General features: G+C 37.6%; 2 protein-coding genes across 15 annotated transcripts in view; one reads left to right on the plus strand and one right to left on the minus strand.

The window, feature by feature from the left end:
* The window catches only part of SAMD3 (sterile alpha motif domain containing 3), a 36185-nt gene extending 28831 nt beyond the window's left edge, over nucleotides 1-7354 (plus strand). For all 3 annotated transcript variants that reach the window (XM_013096786.5, XM_072036013.1, XM_013096780.5), the window contains exons 8-11: nucleotides 5044-5247; nucleotides 5642-5813; nucleotides 6473-6555; nucleotides 6819-7354. In XM_013096786.5, coding sequence (XP_012952240.2) covers nucleotides 5044-5247; nucleotides 5642-5813; nucleotides 6473-6555; nucleotides 6819-7118 — 759 coding nt within the window. In that variant the 3' untranslated portion in view covers nucleotides 7119-7354. The remainder of the gene's footprint in view (nucleotides 1-5043; nucleotides 5248-5641; nucleotides 5814-6472; nucleotides 6556-6818) is intronic.
* A 1733-nt stretch (nucleotides 7355-9087) lies between these two features.
* L3MBTL3 (L3MBTL histone methyl-lysine binding protein 3) overlaps nucleotides 9088-19980 on the minus strand; it is an 88410-nt gene continuing 77517 nt past the window's right edge. For all 12 annotated transcript variants that reach the window (XM_027454535.3, XM_038176754.2, XM_038176751.2 and 9 more), the window contains 3 exons: nucleotides 14196-14359; nucleotides 13156-13218; nucleotides 9088-10976 (listed from right to left, as the gene is read on the minus strand). In XM_027454535.3, coding sequence (XP_027310336.1) covers nucleotides 10833-10976; nucleotides 13156-13218; nucleotides 14196-14359 — 371 coding nt within the window. In that variant the 3' untranslated portion in view covers nucleotides 9088-10832. The remainder of the gene's footprint in view (nucleotides 10977-13155; nucleotides 13219-14195; nucleotides 14360-19980) is intronic.

Here is a 19980-nt window from a genome sequence, read left to right on the forward strand (position 1 = left end):
GAAAGGTTTTCCACAGTGTATTGAAATAACTAAGGATTAAAGTCATTGTTACATTTTTACTGTAATATAGCCATACTGCAATGAGCTTTTTTGCTTTAATAGTTAAAGTGGAGAAGATCTAGAGTCTTCCCAAAGTTTGTAAGTGATAGGCTGAAATACCAGTTCAATAGCCAGTTTTCTAAACCCAGTTTGTTCCTGCTCATACCACCAATGTCACAGTTAACTATAAAAGATTTTATATTGCATTTGAAATAATTCTCCGATAAAATTTAGGTTGCAAAATAGTGTCCTACTGAGATAATTTCCTTCCCCCCAAAGAAAGCCATCTTTCAGTTATCTTTCTGCTTCTCTTAAAAATCGTTATCCACAAATTAAAAACTAAAAGGAAAAAATGAAACATTCTGAGAGAATCCCACATTCAGGTTTCTCAGTTAATGTTCATTTATTGCACTTTTCTAGAAAAAAAAAAAAAAGTGAAATAGGAACATGGTTCAAAGATGATGGGAGTTCAGTTATAAAGCAGTGTATGTGTAGAGCACATTTTGCTGCAAACATGGTGTTTAATATATATATTTTTAATAAAGCCAAAACTTATTTTCATGTTTGAATCTAATAAATCCTAAAGTCAGAAATTATTTGTGTTTAATTCAAGTGAAGTCAAACTTTCCTGCTTAATCAAAAACCCTCAAAGTTTATTTGAATGAAAACATGCTTAGAAATAATGAGCAACATAAAAAAGAATACTTTCTCCCTTTAGATTCTCAGGTAGGCTGACTGTAAAAACAGCTACTCTTCCACAAACATCTAAGTTTGCCATTCTCTAATTCCTGGTTCCCTAACACTGGTTCCACTAAAGACACTGCCATAGGCTTAATGTACCCGTGAGGTCCATTGCTCTGTTCTGTTCTTGACTGATAAACATGCACTACTTGCACTAAATCAATTAGAATTAGAAGCATGCAGCGATGCAGTAAATCTGTCCTCCCAATTATCAACTAATTATAATTACATAGCATTGTATACTACATTATATTGTTTGTATAATTCCATACTTGCAATGAAGCTGTCCAGAGACAAAAATGAAATTAAGTGCTTAGATATAAAAGACACAGACCTGTCACTGTATATAGAGGGCCCAAAGTCATAGCAACTTCGGTCACTAATGCTGGCCCCCAACTCAGTATTCACTTGCTCTTTTATTGAAAGAAGCGTTCTGCACCCAACTTGTGTTTTACTTCATACTTACTGTTGCACGTCGTTTAGATACATAAAGTTTACTTGTTTTACTTCTACTGTACTTATACAAGAAGTAATCTCTGAAAAAGTGATAGTACTAAAGCTAGTAGAAAACATTAATTTGTATCCAAATGGTGTTAGCACAGACTTGGCAGATTTCTGAAGCTCTATTATTTGTCTGAGGTGTGCTTTGTTTCTGGGTATGCGTATCTATTATACAGATTACTAGTTTAAGCAAGGTATGTTAATGAGATAAAAGTTAGAACCACCAATAATTTCCTTCAGCCTAGGAGTGCAGCCTAAAAAGATGAAAAGATTACAGATGGCGATTGCTCTAAGCAGACAGAACACTGGAAGAAAACCACTCACCTCTGCTCCTGTTACTTGTAATGGAAGATTTACACAACAAAGTTTGGCTTTCCAACATGCTTTTTCCTAGTAGGTAGTGATAGCAACTCTTCCACAGATCACAGCCATATTTCTATGGGATGCTTAACACTGATGTCATATGGAAACAGTTAGCTGATTAATAATGTCATTGACTAAATTAATTCTCATGGAAAGTCCATCAGCTCTGTTTGCCTTGACAAGGAGGGTGGAGATAAGCTGGAGTAAAGGTCACAACTTGTTCTCCTTAGTGTTTGTTCCTGAGCAACAGAGTCCACTTGCCTATGGTTTTAGCACATGGGGTTGAGTTTGTGCTGCTCTCCTCCTGCTGTAAGCTAGTGTGTGAAGGTGATCTCTGCTCCAGAAATGAACTCTTGTGCTCATTTCTGCTGCAGGTTTGGAAGTAGTAGTATCGGAATTACCAGGAGAAGTCAGTAGTATCAGAGCTGTTTGGAGCCAGAAACTTCAAAACAGATCTTGTCCAGAATAAAAACCATAAACGTAATTCCACGGTTTCCAGGTACAGGAGTACTCACAATATAAAGACTTACCAGAAAAAAAAACAAAAACAAACAAACAAACAAAAAAAAAAAACAGGCTTTGCAAGGATTCTTAGAAGTGGAGTTCAGGAGATCACGCTACTGGGAGCACTCTTTTTAGGCAACTTCAAGGGATGTGTCTTAGATTGATATGTCAGTAAAGAGGTTACACAATAAGGTACTAAAACGAGCTGTAACAAATTCCCAGGACCAAAGGTTATTTGTTAAAAAAACTTATATTCGTACAAGGATAGAATAGCTAAACTTCCGACTGGGATGTGCAACCTCTCATGAAAAATGACACTGGAAAATTGGAGGTAGCTGTTTTGATGCCAGTTTCCACAGTTTCAGGGGAGATCGAGGGAACATATTGACCAATAAACTTGCTATCTTTACAGGTCAGATTGGCAAGAACTGTAATGCAGAGGCAAGAGATGAATAAATTGGAAAAGAATCAATGAAGTTTCTGTAAACAGAAGTCATGCTTCATAAATGTACTAGTTCTCTGAAGTATTCAACCACCCTGAGGTCATCAGAAATCCAGCAGATAAAGTTTATATTAACTTCAGAAGAAATTTCACCACATTTTTTTTTCTAATGCTCTTAAAAGATATAATCCGAGGGAATAAGCAGGAGCTAGGCAGAAATAGTTAGTTTTTACAGTGGAAGAGAATGTTAATACTTGGTTCATGCAGTTCAACATATTTCTAAATGATATGGAAAAGGACAATATTTGGCATTTGACAACATTTGCTAATGCAACTAAGGATAGTAAAGACAAAGGCTGACTGAAGAGCATCTGAAAGACCCCGTATGTTACTGAGTTAACAGGGCAGAAAAACAGGAGAGAAAACTCAGTGTAAATAGATCTACAACAAAGCACAAGGAGAAAACTCAATTCTAAAATCATTTACAGTGATGGGCTCTGAACTTATTATTACCATTCACATGATATTTCTATATCATGCTAAAGAAAATTTGGCACAATGCTAAGCAGCTATCTAAAGAAGTATATTGATTGCTCAGAGTTATTTAAGGAAGAAACATGAGAGAATATTATTCCACTGTATGCACCTGTGGTATCCCAGCAACTCAACTAGTACTTTAAGTTCTACTGTGCCCATCTTATAAATACAGTAGTGAAATTAGAAAATATGCAAAGATGCTAACAGGGATAGTTGAAAGTATGGAACAGCTTTTGTATGTGGAATGATTAGATAATTTAGGGCAGTCTTGGCTTGAAAAGGGGTTATTGAAGATGGAATATGACGTATCTACAAAATTACAGGTAAACAGATTCGGTATGATAAGCAAGGAGTAGTCAGAGAAAACAATAGGCATTTCTTCTGACTGCAGTAGTTAGGCTGCTGAGCATAATGCAGAATGCTGTGAAAGGTACAATTTTATCTGGATTGGAAAAGCGACTGGAATAAATGATGGAAGAAAAAATTTACTGGAGGCTATGAAATATGACAATATATCCACTGGAAGTCCATGGGCCCCAATTCAGTGGAGTCTTGATAGGGCTTAGGGGAAGTCCCACTACACTACTATCCCCTCAGCCACTTAGAGGAGGGTACAGGACCAAATCATCTGACCTGTTACCTCTGTTCCTGGGCAGTGAGGAAGAGGAGAGGAATGCCCAGTCAGGCTGCTCACAAACCAAGGTTACTATTCAATTAAGTCTAAAATACACTATTAAAAAGAGAGCAGGCTGTGCTGATACAACACCATCCTATCAAGGGCCAGGGGAGTAGCTGTAGGGGTTATGGTAGTTAACTGTCCCGCATTCTGGGCTGTTTTCTTCCCTGATAACAATGGCTATTGAAATCCATGGATATATAGTTAGAGGAAGACAATTTTTTACTTGTATATCTTGTGCATCCTATTTTTTGAATTCCACATGTCCAATTTTAAAAAGGATGTTAACCAGAAAATTAAATTGCATATAGAAAGCAGTTTTGAATGCTGTATGTTTTGCAGTTTTGTCTTAAATGTTCTGGGAAACAAAATCAGGTGTCTCAACTTGCATTGGCTCCAGCCCACAGGCCACCACTGGCGTAGATGACAGCTGCATCAGTGACAATACTTTTGGGAAAAGCCAGTGTAAATGCAGCTTGAGGGTGGTAATCATACTAACAATGCAACTGTATGTTTTCTCAGCTTGTTTCAATGGACAAATTCACTGTTTCCTCTGATAGAAACGACACAGCCCCAGGCTACAGCCGCAGAGGCACTGCTTTGGATAGCCATCCCTCTTTTGAGCAATTACTGTTTGTGGAATTACAGCAGAGACAATATTGATAATTTTGAGGAATCATTAATAGTATCTTCAAGTATGAAGACATTAACTGTCAATCTAATCAAATAATGCTTTCCATTAAAGATTTTCTTTCTCTTAGTTCTTCTGGTCTCAGGTCTCCTTGGGTAAATACTTCAGTTGTGTGAATGTGGAAGTTTGTTGTCCTGCCTGTTTGAGTAAGATGAAAATACTTTTTCTCTTGGCAGTATAGAGCTGATATTGCTAAAGGAGTAACACTGAGACATCATTAGAAATGCTTTCTAATTTCCAATAAATCACAATTAGGCAAACCAAGCACAGGCACAGGAATCTCATGAATCTCCTCTAATATGTAATTTGAGCTTGCGAGACCTGGCTGGTAGCTCTATTACTATATGAAAACAGATCTTAATACAGCTAATAGAGCATGAGGGTAAATCTACAGAGCCAGTACTTAAGTCACATTACAGGTCCTTTCTGCTGAGTTTTACAACATTTTCATGTAGTCTCCAGTGTGGACTGACATCAAATCACACAGGTCCCATGTCAGATAAAAAGGATAGCAGATTTGTTACAATTCTCTCCTTCATTTGTTGATAGGATGATCCTGCTTATCTTGAAGGTGATGCAATGTATGAGAACATTAACTGGCTGAAGCAAGAATATATGAAAACTCAGAGAAACTGGAATGAAGTAAACAACAGAATGAATGCAACAATACAAATACGAAGGAAGATGATCAGTGATAAGGCACCTTTACAAGACATTCTTAGAGTATTTCCTTTCTTAAGATGCCCTTATCAGGTAACAGATCTATACTTAATAATGGCATTGAGTTTAATATTATAGATGTAATACAACTGCGAGCATTTATCTTACTGGATGTTTCTAGTGAAGTATTCATCAACATTCTTCTGTTTAATCTATTGTATTTTTACTGCTAACACCACTTTAAAAGACTCACTAGTTAAACATGCCACACACAACAGCAGTGAGTTATTGGAAGTACTTTGTTGATACTTGATGTACATCTTGCCTGTTTTGGAAAAAAATTAAACTATCACCTCATCCAGTTTATAGATCTTATTTTACTGAGCTAGTCTTACCTTGTCTTCAAAGCATGCATCTCAATTTGTTTTTACTTTTGATTTTGAGGATTGCAATAATCCCTTATTTTTATTTTTTTTTTCTTTTTTAGCTGTTTCGGGAGTTCCAGATTCTTACACACATGAACATTTATCAGAAAACAGTTGAGATTTTGGAGATTTATTCAGAAAACATATTATCTTTGTATCTGGTGAAGAATAATCCTATTACCATTATGCTGCAAGAAAATCTGAAACAGCACACAGAGGAAGACATTCTAAAATGTCAGTACAAATCTTCTATGCTGTGAATATCTGTTCTGGTCTGGATGGGAGGGAGTTAATTTTCTTTGTAGCAGCTGGTATGGTCGTGTGTTTTAGATCAGTGACCAAAACAATGCTCATACCACACAGTAATGTTTTAGCTGTTGCTGAGCAGTGTTTGCACAGCATCAAGGCTACCTTTGTTTCTCGCTCTTCTCCACAGTTTGGGGGCTTATGCACAAGAGGCTGGGAAGGGGCAGATGACACAAATGAGACTGGGCAGATGACACAAATTAACCTCCTGAGTTGGAAGGCACCCGCAAGGATCATTGAGCACAACAAACTGATAACTGGGTAGAGAGGAGTTTGGGGGTGAGCAGTGGTGGCAGGAGGATTATCCAGCTCACAAACTCCACTAGAAGCAAGGCCTAGCATAAGAGAAATTTAATCATAATATTGAGTTCATGAGTGTCATGAATGATTTAAATACTACTGTGCGTTGCCAGCTGAGGCACCTAAACCTTTACTGTGGCACAAATTACTCTTCAAAAGGGACTGAGCAGCAATTCCACTGCTGAGCTGTTAGCTATTTCATAAGCCACAATTTGTCTTTCCAGGATGATATCAGAGTGCCAGAATGTTTTCATTTGTAATTTAGTAGAAATCCTTGCCTTTGACAGACATGAAGATGACTGCTGCATGTTTACTTCTGCCAGATGTCTTTGGAGATGACTCTAGTCTGTTTGCTGCAGTAAACGAAGAGGTAGGAGACAGCACCACTGGCTGTGGTCTCTTGCTCATATGAGCTGCCTGGGCACATCCCTTGGCCTTTTGGTGGTTCAGCTTAGTTCCTGGAAAAGGATGATGTAGCCTGCCTTTTGGATAAAGAGCAAATACTAACAGAAATGCTAGCTAAATTCCAAATGTTATTAGGCTTACTGAATTCTCTGAGATATTACAAGTTACAGTTCAGTTCACCCAATGTGATGCTGTGACATCATTTGAAATATCCTTTTTTTTTTTTAGGTGAAGGTGGTGACACCAGTGTTGGAAGTTAAAAATCCCTTCAATGTGAATTCATGTGAGTTTGCTCTGTATGTAGAGAAACAAGAGGTAGCCCAGCTTGAGGACTGCACCACAGCCCTGGCAGCACTGGTGGCTGCATTTTACGTGTTTGATATCCCGTGCCCAAACAGAATCTATAGGACACTGAACTTCCTGGAGTCTCTGGTCTTTGAGATGAGGTGTCCAGCATTCCTCCCAGCTCAGGTAAAGAGAGGGCTGGAAATCCCAGTATTTGCTAGTGCAAATCCCAGTATTTTCTAGTATGCACAGTACTCGTCTCAGGAACATTTTGTCAAAATAAATCTCTTTGTTGTGAAGATGAATCAGTGCCATTCTTTCTAGTGAAAGTGTATGTATATTTTTAACAGTTATGTTTAATACTGCTTTTTTTTTTTTAATTGTACTGGCTACTTTTATAAAAATCTGAAATCTGAGCATTTTCTTTATTTTAAATGAGCGCTCTGGAAGTATTAGAGAAAATAAAATTTTCTAGATTACTATGTGTTGTGTATTTTTTTTCTCAGAGGATTTTACAAATTCTGATTTTTGACCATCAGAGCTTAAAAAAAATACTTGTGAGTTAGTGAGCACTTTGCTGCTTTAGATGCTAATATATTTAATGTCCTGAAGCAACAGAAATTAGATTTACTGGTTACCACTCTCATTATGTTATGAGGATATGATCACTAAAAGTACTTAAATAGTTTTTTTTTGTTGTTGTTGTTGTTTTTTGTTTTTGTTTTAAAATGCTGGGCCTGATTTACAGTTTTGCAGGATGATGAATTTTCTTTCTTTTATCCATGCATGAAATCTTCTTTTCTTCTTTCTTTTAATATTAATCCTAAATTTGCTAAATAAGGATTCTGAGATGAGCTCTCAAAGTAGCAAAAAGGACTTATCTGGGATGCTGCCATGTGCATTTATAACCATGGCTTTGGCGATGGGGAATGAATGCTTCATTTTCTGTCTGAGTTTGCTTTTCAGAACGGAGCAGCCTTTTCCACATGTACATATCCCATCTGCCCACGCAGAACAGAGACCCTCTCTTCTCCTTCTCCACAACCTTCTCTTCTCCCTAACTCTTCTTAACTTTTTAAGCCCCATGCATATCTGGAAATCCAAGGGATTAGAGCCTGATAGTGGATGGCTTCAGACAGCCTTCTAGTGATGGAAAGAGCAGCTGCCAGCAAACTTAACCAGTGCATTAATTAATCTATATAGAATGGCAAATAGCATTTTATTAAAACACTACATTCTGCTAAAGAGCTCCATCTCTCACAAGTGCCCATACAGGCAAAGCAATATTTGTGGTCACCACTGTTCCTCACACCCAAACAGAAAGCCCTTGGCTGTGCATCCCATTCAGAGATTACAGTGGGAGACTGAGTATGAGAGGAGAATACTGACTGCATTTAATGGCCAGACTCTCTTGCTAAAGTCTTTGGAGTCACTTGCCTTCCATGGAAATTGTGGGATATCCTTAGCCCATGTAACTGGTGGGTTACCTCCAATACAGCACTGAAAACCACTGCAAGTGCCATTTTAAAGATTCATTAGGTGTCCTTGAGTATATTTAGTTTCCTAGTGCATTTGTTAGGAGTAATATTTGTAATAGAAGTTGCTATACCCTATTACCTCATCACATTTTCTTCTACATCTTGTAAACAGTATTAATTCTAAATCATTTATTTAAACCACAGTACGCTGTATACCACAGTACTTTGTATATATACAGTAGTACTGTAGTATAGTAATAGTGTAGTAATAGTACTGTATATATACAGTTAAAAATACTCTGTACTGTGGTATACTAAAATTTAGGAAGTTTTACTATGTACTTAGGTATACAGAAACTCAGGAAGCTGAGTGATCTCTTGAGTGGGAAATCATTGGGTCTCACTGAAGGTTACGGAACTGGCACATGAGAGAAGGATAAACACAGACGGTGAGGGTTCAAGGAAATGAACTACATGAAAGGACAGAAGGAAAGAAAACGTAACAGTTTGGCATTTTACTGTTCTGCATAGGCAACCTCAGCTGTTGGCAGTGACAAAACCCAGGTCCATGAATCTCAGGTGAGACTGGGTTTGGGGCAAGGTCAGACAGCAGCAACTAAGTTGTGCTTTCAAACTCATGGCCACACTGAAATACAGTGAAGCACTCCACACCACCCTCTGGAACACTTGGGTTCATCTTAGAATCATGGACACACACAAATGTAACAGACAGCTCCAATTCAGGTTTTATTTATTGTAGTACAATAAGAGTGCAATTTGACTGTACAAATATTGAACAAAATGTAAAAATATTATTTATGCAATGCTATGGAAGGAAATTAACAGAGCAATGCAACTTACTTCATACTGACCCTGTTTTACCTCACATTATGGCAGGTACCAGTCCCCAAGTGTGATCTGGAAGGGACAAAGAGTTCTTGAAATCTTGAGGAACTTCAGCCAAAAAACAGCCTAGCAAAATCTGTGTGAAGATTTAAAATTCTCCAAGTTCTGTGCAACAGAAACACTGTTTGTTCATAACTCTACAGACTGAGCAACTGCCCACCTCAGCGCTAAGGAGGGGGCTGCCAAAAGCTTGATCCAATTCTCTCTCCTTGCAAAAGCAAAATTCTGATACAGTCCTCAATAGCTGGGCTTTCCTCAATTTAAAGTGCATCCGGCTTACATCTTACATATATATACCATGTGCAACAACTTGCCCTGACAAATTGTTATAATAATCCTCCGAGAAAGACGGTTGCCTCACTTAAGTACCTGCTAGTGGAATCTGCAGTCTTGCTAATGACCTGCTGAAATCCATGCCCTTTACCTAGTTCATGCCTATGCACCGTATGTGTTTAAGTAGCCTTTTCCACCATGCTTTGGCTTTCTTCCTATGCCTCACTCACTTTTAAATCAGACTTTTGAACTAGGAATTGGTGGGTTAAGTAATTTTCCCACCATCTGGAAAACAATTTTATGTTGAATATGAAGCCAGAGTAGCAGTCCTAGCTTAGCACACTGTTTTTCTCCACTGTTGTAAGTATACTGGAGACTAGCATGTGCAGACACGAATAAATATGTTTTTTTTTTTTTTTTTTTTGATAATAGCATTACCTCAAATACATTTATTTTCCTTCATGTGCTGAAGGACTGTAGCACGCTCCCAGGTAAAAGGCTGGGGCTCTATTGTGCAGCATAAATGAAAGTCTTCTATGAAGTCAAACTTTATTTTTCAGTTGCAGCCTTCTCTATATTGATCTTTTGGTAAAATACATTAAAGATGCTGGTGGAAAAACTCACATAACATTTTTGTAATCGTGCAAAAGTAAAAACATTCAGTTATCAAAAAAGCATTAGAATTTCAACCCCAAGAAGGTTTGTTTTGTTTTGTTACAAGCAAACAGACAGTTTTATAATCTGCAAAGTCATATGCTGTAGCATAAAGTGCCACATATGTAACATTGTTTCATTTTTAAACTATGGCACAAATTCATATTAGCCATAACAGTCTAATCTGGCTACCTGTAGCCTAATTTTTGGCTAATCATTTTTTATTTTGATAGTATGAAGTAAATGCTACTGAAAAGTAAAATGGGTACATGAAGTAGAATTCAAGAATTCTTAGAAAATATTAACGTTCCCTTATATAATACAGCATAAATAATCAATGAAGGTTTTCTTGATGTCCAGAGAGAGTTAGGGATCCTAACCACCCATGGAGAATTAGCGCCATTAGTTTGGTAAATAAGACTAGCTGACTCGGTTGTTACACAGTACCTTCTTAAAAGCTTGAGCACTTCCCAGAAGGATTCAGATGTGTACTGGCTCTTGGAGAATATAAATAGTCCACCAGTGCTGAACATACTTTGCTTCCTTTCTGAGAGTCCTTACTCAACAATTCTAGTGAGTTTTTGTGCTTTGAATAAAACATGAGCTCCAGTGGAGAAAGCTGGCTTGTACACATTTTCCATTATCTTCAAAGTTCATTGTGTGAGTTTTTCTCTGCAGCTTTGAACATCAGAATGGAATTAAAGATTTTTAGGGCTGGTCCCAGTTTAATGCTCATTATTTTGACAATGTCTGATTGGGTCATTAGCAGAAATGCTTCTCCATCAATTTGCTTTAAAAGAAAAACATAAAAAGCTATTAATAGGTCTGACGGGGCTACAATATAGATGTTCCAGAAAACATGAAAAGAAAATTCCCAGACATCGTACAGGAATGGCTGAATACAAATGCTTTCAAACTTCAGGATAGCTTTGCTATAAACTTTTTAGACAGATTAGCTAGTCAAAAGGAACAGGATGATGACCCTCCTTCTGCTTGAAAATAGCTGGCTGCTAATTTTTAGCCAACCTGTTTTTATTTTCATACTGACAGTATAAAGTAAAAGCTACTGAAAAGCAAAATAGGTAAATGAAGTGAAATTCAGCAGTACTGTAGCACAGTAACTGTTTTTGCCATCTTAGCTGCTCATTGTATGCAAGCCTTCATAGGAAAGTTTCTAGATTTTACTCCCAGCTAAAGAACTGGAACCCTCTTCAGGGCGCTCTTCTCTGTTCATTCAATAGCGTACTAAAATGAATTTGCTCTCAGATGTAAATGTGGGCTAGAGTAGGTAAATCTGCTTCTGGTACAAACAACACTTATTTTTTCCTCCTAGTTTAGTAGTATTGCTATTTTAATATACACTACAAATGAATGTTCTCTGTAAGCAAATCATTCTGTCGCCAGGGGTGCTAAATCTGAACATGAGGCAAGGCCCTCACTCCCCAGGACTTCACTGATGCAAACACTTCCTTTTGTAAACTTCGGATCATTTTGGTATCTGTAGCAACTTTTCAGTGTAACACAAGCAGGACAGCTAGACCTAAAAGCCAGCTGTGGTTAAATTAGGAGAACTGCTTAGACTTTGAGATACTAATTTGAGATAGGACTAGTGTAATTAATTTCCTGAAAAAACAGAACATGAGCTTTCCAAGTCACACATGCTGCTAAGGTAGAGTGCAAGGTACATCGCACCATACAGCACAGAATCACAGAATCACAGAATTTCTAGGTTGGAAAAGACCTCAGGATCATCGAGTCCAACCTCTAACCTAACACTAACAGTCCCCACTAAACCATATCCCTAAGCACAGCACTGCAAGCTAAGAAACACTGCAGTGAGACCAGCACCATGTAGTTACAACAATTGCTGGTGACTCATTTTGTGCACAGAGCCAAACTGGGTGGGCTCAGAACCAGAATTGTGGTGATGTGGGGGTGACCAGCTTTTTGCAGCATCTTCACATAATCAGGATGAGGGTTCATTTCCAAAGCAGAAGTTTGAACCAACACCTTCCACCTACTGAAAGACCTTCAGCTGTAAACTTGAAAGGGTATTCCATAATGAACTTCGTTCAGTCCCTTCTGTGAGAGCTAGAGCTGGTAGGTGCATGCAGTATAACTGCCAGCCAGTCCATGCTGGTTGGTCTCACTGGCAGAGAATGCTCCAGAAAAGATTTAATTCATTACTCACAGACAAATCTTTAGTGTCTGAAACTTAAAGAAGGCATTTATTTTCTTACATCTCTGAGAATGAAAGTGTTTAGCATTCATCCATTTCTGTGGCACTTCTCATCTGCTGGCTCAATCAGCAGCGTGCCAGCTATTATTGATCTTTAAATTAATCGGAGAGACATCCTAAGTGACACAGAGGATGAGCTCGGACTGCATACCTGCTACAACTGTAAAATGCCTAAAGTGCAAAATGGCTAGAGATGCCACGCATCACTCCTTTGTTATGTAACTGTAACAGTAAAATCTACAGCCTGAAAACTTCTGACAAAGGAGAGGATTAGCAGGGCCATCTGTATACATTTTACTCAGCAGGTGCATTTATGTTCTCAAGTTTAAGAAGTGCCACAATTATTCTTCACTGGACTGTATAGCTGACTTGGGATATTACAGTATTATACTCTGCTCATTCAGGTGGTCTGGCTGAGATAAGCACCTGAACTATTCACTCCAGCACTTTGTGATCAAATAACCTTCTTGGAACTAAGCAGTAATAGAAGTAACAAACCTCTGACATGAAAGGCAAGAGTCAATACAGATTATAAACATCTACTGTGCCAAGAAGCCCTTTAGTTCCCACTCCATGAGCGGCAAAATGACCTAATCTCCCACATACATGCCTCTAACTTCAAATATACACTTCATCCAAATAGTTTACATGTGTTTTTAGTGACAAAATAAAATTAATTTTTCCATTAAGCTTTGCACTCTTTGATTTGTTTTAAATAAAATTTACCCACCTCATCTTTAAACACCTTGCCATGTTCCTCACAACCTGGTAAACTCCGTATAAATTCAGAGACCTGCCACCAAAGAATACAATTACAGATTTAGTAAGACTGGGGTCTTCTCAAAGTAATCTTAAAGGTTGACATACATTAAAACAAAGGTTTCTAGTTGTTTTTGCATCCTCTAATTAGGTACTTCACATTCTGTCAGTGCTCAGTCATGCAGCTGGCTGTGTAAGGACAAGATTAATGGCTACTCCCTCACAGTCAGTCAGGTTACTCTACATATGCACATCCAAAATAATGAATCCTCTCTTGGTGAATCCCTTTGCGCAAACAAAAGTGTGTGCTGCCTTCCTCTCCTTTTATTCTTTGCAGCAGAAGGACTAGCAAATCTTTTCTCAAATTTCCTTTTTTTCTTCTGATTAGAGGAGGTCCAACAGTTCCATCCACAGAAAAGTGCCTTAGTCATAGGCACTTCTAAAAGTGAAGCAGGGACTAGATCCTCTCTGTCCAAGCATTAATATACACCTGAACAGCAATGGGCGTTTGATTTTGAAATTAAATGTCATGGTTTGACCATAACTATACTATTCGTATACAGACTACAGTTTCACCCTCCATAACAGTGTGCTACATCCAAAGTAAGTATAGGGAATAGTTCTTGGTCCATGACCCCTGGACCGTTCCCACAAAATGTTTGTGCAGGTGCTAGATGTCATTAGTGTGGACCTTGTGCACATGCTGGGCCACACACTTAGTATTGCTCTTTTCCTCTTTAACCCCAGTGAATCTATATACATATACATTTATTTGTGCATCTGTATCTATGCTTATACCTGTATCTATACATGTATGAATGAATACGTACTGCTTTTAGGGCTTGATGGCAGCTGAATGAGCACTTTGAGGGCCTGTTATATTAGGTCTGCCTGTCTAATCTTCTGAGTACTAATTCATTATCAGTAATTTATGGGGTTAATCTATAGCTCTAAATAAACCAAGAAGTCGAGGGTGTTGGCAGTGAGACAAAAGATACAAGGAAAACCTACCTCATCTGTACTCCACTTAGAAACTTTACTGGCTGGGATCCCAGCTACACTTGGAAGGAGCTTGCTGTGCTGTTCCCAGCGCAAGGGTAGGCCAGGGATTTGCAGTTTTGAAGACACAACAACTGGTTGAGAAAGAAGCCTCTGGGTATTGGGTTCTTCAGTATCTTCAACAGAAAGTAATAAATAATCATTAAATCTCTCAGTTGGTGATGAGATCAGTCACAGTAAATCACATTCATTTCTATTAATATACGTGGGCCTCCCTACAAAAGGTGTACAATTTTGCTTACACCAGAATTACAGGAGTACGATGAGTATTCTTCCACTAGTATGACTGTGATTATATTGGCTCTGTACAAATGTAACTACTCTTACAGGGAAAAAAGCTCCTTTAACATAACACAATGCTATGCTAACACAACTGTTGGCATATCACACCATAGGTCACATAATTTTAAGTATTTTGATACAATAATTAACACCCACTTTTAACAGTTACACCGTATGACAAGAACTAGCTTAATGCCAGGGTTGAGCTGTAAAATTTCATCAAAACCAGCACTGCACTGCTATAAAATTCCAAGTGAATCAGTTGAACGGTTCCAGCCCACACAACGTTTATGCCTCATCCACAACAAAATGTTTTTCTGTTCTTCTGAGAAAAAAACATAAATGTCTGCAAATTCTCTGCTCCCACTTTAACTGAATGTTTTATTTGGAAAATAACATTTAACTCCTCCATGATGCCTTTTTTTTTTTCCTTTTTATTTTTTGCAAGGTCATTTCCCATTTTTATCTCACTTATCCACTATGGAAGGAAGGAGGCTCCCACTCCACCTGCCTCAGAGCTCATGTACAGGTGGGAGGGTGGCTTCAGCCACATGCTGCTGTTGCTGCTGGTGTTTGGAGAGCAGCAGCAGTTGCAAATGTGTGTAGGAGGAGAGTGAAGAGTCATGCCTTGAATGATGTCAAACCGCATATGACATCTACATTCATTTAGACCCATTGCAAATCCAAAAGCAACAAGCCTGCTATGAACTGAGGCCTGAATGCCTCCCAGCTGCAGAGAAAAACTGTGTAAAACCTCTGGATTGCATTTCTGAATGAAATAGTCAAAGAATCTATATCTAATATCCATACTATCATTACTTCATACAGTCACTCACAAATCTCTATGCTATTCTTGTTTGGATTGTTCACTTCTATTACAGCTCCATTCTATTTCAATTTTTGGGAAGTTGCTATTATTCATAGATCTCTCTATTTTTACCGTTCTAGTTTTCATATCTAGTTTTCATACATTTGTTCCCAACAACTGGGGCACAAATTCCTATTACAGATTTCTGCCATCACAATGGGACCAGTTTGAAATATATAATGTGGCCAACATAGGAAGTGTTTACGTTACTGTTTTAGTTCAGGTTAGGAGCATGTATTTGACATGAAACTCATCTTCTCTACTTACCTCACCTTGTTTCACAGCATGGAGCAGACTTGATTTATTTTGGATGAAACTGAACTAGAAGTTTAAGTTCTAGGAGCACACCTAGCGTGCTAGTCACTAATGGGCAGGCAGTGCATGAGGGGAGTAAAGCCCAAGCAATAATCCACCTGAAATGGGGCTACAGTACATACTGTATCTTCACTACCACATGATTCACTTTACAAATCTGCTTCTACTGGGTCATATTACTTGCTAATTAATGTAGAAGCAGCAATAGCTGTACTGACCTAACAAACTGTTACAGTAGACTCAGGTACAGCAGTAAAACTGCTTTGAGAACAGTTTCTTTTGGGTTGGGAGAGGGCAGAGGAAGAGAAAGAGGTGCTATATTAGTAAAGACATCAGCTCTGCAGACATTGCAGGTACTAACTTGGAAAGTACCCTGCTACTACACTATGGAGGGTATTATTTGCTGGAAAAACAAATTGAAACTAGCTCCAACCTTCTAATTCCAGCATCTGCACACCTGCTGCCATTGCTACTACTTGTAAAGATAAGAAATGTGTCTGCAGAAATGCTGCAACAAATCCAACTTTTTTCACTATGAATTTGGTCTCTTCCACATCAGTTGTCATCTTCTTATCTTAACTAATCTATGTTTTAAACTCACATCAGCAGACTGCAGCATATTTTTTTTCACTTCTTAAAACTCCTCTTCTCTCTAGACAATCTTGCAGATTCTCCCTAGAGAAAAAAAAAAAGGGGGGGGGGGGGGAGGGGGAAGAGAGAGAGAAGCAATTCTCCCTCAGCTGGACCTGCCCTTTCCTATCACTACATTAACCTAATCTTTCTCCTCTGCTCTCCCTGATGCATGCAATTTTTGTGCTTACCTTTTCCCCTAACCTTGCTTCAATGATCCCATTCCACCAAACTCTTCATAACTGCTTTTAATTCTCACTCCCTCTTCCTCCTTCCCTCCAATATTTCCCACCACTATCATGTTGGCTACCCCAACCTGAAACCTCAGCGTCATCTCAATTCAGACCTTACTGAAGGTGATTTCCAAGCTCTTCCCAGTCTCTTCCAGCAGTCTCTCCAAAACTCTCTGTGTTCTTATCAAACCCAGCAACTCTGAACTCCGTTTCTTTTGTGTTCTTCTGCTCCTCCAACTTAATTCTGGTTACTTTCAAGATCTACCCTCACTTTATATCCTATATCCATTATTCCAAAGTTTACTTTTAAAGTATTTAGTCAGCATTGTCAGTCTACTCATTATATTTTTTCAGTCTTCATTTTTTTTCTATCATATACTTACTCATGGAAGTGATATCCTTAAATGTCTATCTACACATCACTATTGTTCTTTAAATTTTCCTTAGAGCTTGTTTCTAAAAATCTCAGTGACAAAAAAATAGTCTTGCAAGACAGCAAACCTATTGAATGTGAAGCTTGTTTTACCGAACAATATATTTCTCATTGCTCCTCGAATCAGTTCCCTATCCCTAGCTCATTTTTTTTTTCTTTCTAAAAAATATCTTAAGAGTTGAGAATAAAATTATGTTAGGATTTTTTTTCCATTTGCAAAGCACGTAATGCATTGCTGTGGTAAAACAAATAACAGATAACAATACTGTGCCAAGAATATTCCAATTAAAGTGCATGTATTTAAGCATATATAAGAGCATATAGATTCAGATGTAGTGAGTAACAGTAATGTCAGTTAAAGGTACCTATCTATCCCATATGTACCTTATTTTCTGTTGTTTACAGCAGCATAATAATAATTCCTAATAATTCCAGATGAAAATTCTATGCTGGACATCTGTCCCATATTGTTGTTGTTTGGTTTTGGTTTTGTTTGTTTTCTTTCCTTTCATTTTATTTTTTTTTTAGAAACTACAGCAAACAGTTCAACGATTTACGAATGACATTAGCAGAAAATAAGTTCACTAATGTGACACTGCATAATGGAATTGATGGAGTACAAGGTTTACTCATTCAAGATCTCTAGTTAATGACAAGAAAAAGAATTCAGTGCCTACTGCCTTTCAGGATGTGGGCAAAAATGCCTCTGCTTATCAGCCTGTGTCTTATCTCCCTCACACATAAGTTGCACTGCAAAAGAGGAGCATGAAAAGTGCCAATCTATCAACTAGATGTAGGGGAAAAAAAAAGAAAAAAAAAGTCCTTCAGTCCTGCAGTGTGTATAGTCACATCCCTGGCAAAAAAAAAAAAAAAAAAAAAAAAAAAAAAAAAAAAAAAAAAGTTGAGGCTTAGTTAGTTGGGGTAACTTCTTATACAAGATGGCGCAGAGGACAGTATTTTGGCTACAATCCACGTGTATAATACCAGACTTCTGAGTTTCTTCATCTAAAAGTTCTACCCACTTCATGCTCTGGTCTTCCTTGTTCTGCAAGCCCTGCTTTCCAGGAAGAGGAAAATCGTGTTCATGGGCCAGATAAAACACATGATGTACTCGAAATAAAGTCCTGGTGTGAAGTCCCACTTTGGACATTTAGAACAGGACCCTGAAAAGCACCATGTGTTAACCAGTTTCACCACAGATGCAGAGGATTCCTTGCACCAGATAAGTGAAGAAATAAAATCTGATTGCCGGAAAGATATTAGAAACCCTTTTAATCCTGACCACTGCTCTTCTGTGATGACATTCTGCTTCAGCATCAATCTACCTGTCTCTGCCTTCTCCATGCTTAAGAGGGCCTTGTTACCCTTCTCTCTGAAATGTCTTCCTTACTTCATCTTTATCTTCTTAGTTTGATCCCTTTCAATTAAATAACCTAAAATTTCCAAGAAGCCAAGTGGCAAATGCTTTTTTTGCATTTCTGAGAGACCCCTAACACTGTTCATGAATATTCTAGCTCCAAGTCTACATAAATGTTTTAAACACATGATTTGTATCCATAAATACAAGTTAGTATAAAGGGGCCATGATTTCAGTGGTGCTCTTTAGCTCTAAATAATCCTTCTCAAAAAAAAAAAAAAACAACAACAAACAAACAAAAAACAGTACACATTTTATAAAGTATTAGTAGAGATCTGGTCAAGTGAAGATGGCAAAAATAGGCTGAAGAATACTAATGTAAGTGACATGTAGAAAAATTATGGCAACTAGCTCAGATGCCAGTAGTTACAGTTAACAAACATCTGTATTGTCGAAGTCCCTTTAGCTTGAGCTTTTTGTGACTACAATAGCAAGAGCTCACTGATCTATTTCTTCTAAAGAATCTAAAGATTAGGTATTACAGCACATTTACACCAATAATGCCACAAAATTATGTGTACAGAAAAGAAGTAAAGAATCACTTTGTTAAACAATAATACAAGAAAGTTTTCTAGTTTTACGAATCTAGTCATGTAGGACCATATACAGAAATGCATACTAAGTAGTAAGCAGAGTGAAATTGCTCAAATAGTCAATTCTGCCAAAATCAAAATGCTTCATAAAATTGGACCATTTTTCTTAGAATACACAAAGAATTGCATACAATTTAAAACATTCACTGTTTTTTTTTTGTGTACTGCATTATATAATGCAACATCAGAATAGTATGTTTCTATTCTGTTGAAGCAAAGTACTTCAAATGACCAAAATCTTTATCATCTCTTTAGAAAGAGTCTTCTTTTAATTCTTCATTTTCTCCAGAATTCTGCACTACATCATGTTTCAAAACACTGTAACAACTTGGATTTTTACACCTCTTGTAATAGACAAAATATTTCATATTTCACACACTCTTCAGAGTGTCTCTTAGATCCATTTGAAAAGTGCTGCCAAACAAACAAACTTTAAGGTAAAAGAAATGTATCAGAGGTTAATAATTAAAAATCAAACACTGCCTTAAATTTTATTTTTATGTGATGTTCAACTAGTCTAGAAGAATTTTCAGTTTTCATGAGGATAAGCTCACTTAAAAGGTAAGAAATGTAGCTCTTAAAGAACCACAGTTACTCAAGTCTTACTTAAGATTTCTGGACAAAGGCCTTACAAATTTTGTGTTGCACAACAAACTGCTGAAAAAAAGTATCTAAAAAGTTATGGAATTAAAATATCAAATGAAGAGCATCTAGCTTCTCATTGAACTTGTATGAGGTGACATATTATCGCAGCAAAAGCTGCTCTGAAACAATATGCCATTTCAGTTCAGGAACTAAATAGCCTGACATACTAAGTCTCACTCACAGCAAATAATTTTCAGGGGTAAGACTGTAATGTTCTGGTTTTGTACTCTGTTCTTTCTGATGAGGATAAAAATGAATAATGTACAGCCACCTCAATCTGTCCAGCTGGATCTGTACAGACAAGAGTTTTGACACAGTGGT

The sequence above is a fragment of the Anas platyrhynchos genome, chromosome 3 (genome assembly GCF_047663525.1).
Source record: "Anas platyrhynchos isolate ZD024472 breed Pekin duck chromosome 3, IASCAAS_PekinDuck_T2T, whole genome shotgun sequence".
In the NCBI taxonomy this organism is placed as follows: Eukaryota; Metazoa; Chordata; class Aves; order Anseriformes; family Anatidae; genus Anas; species Anas platyrhynchos.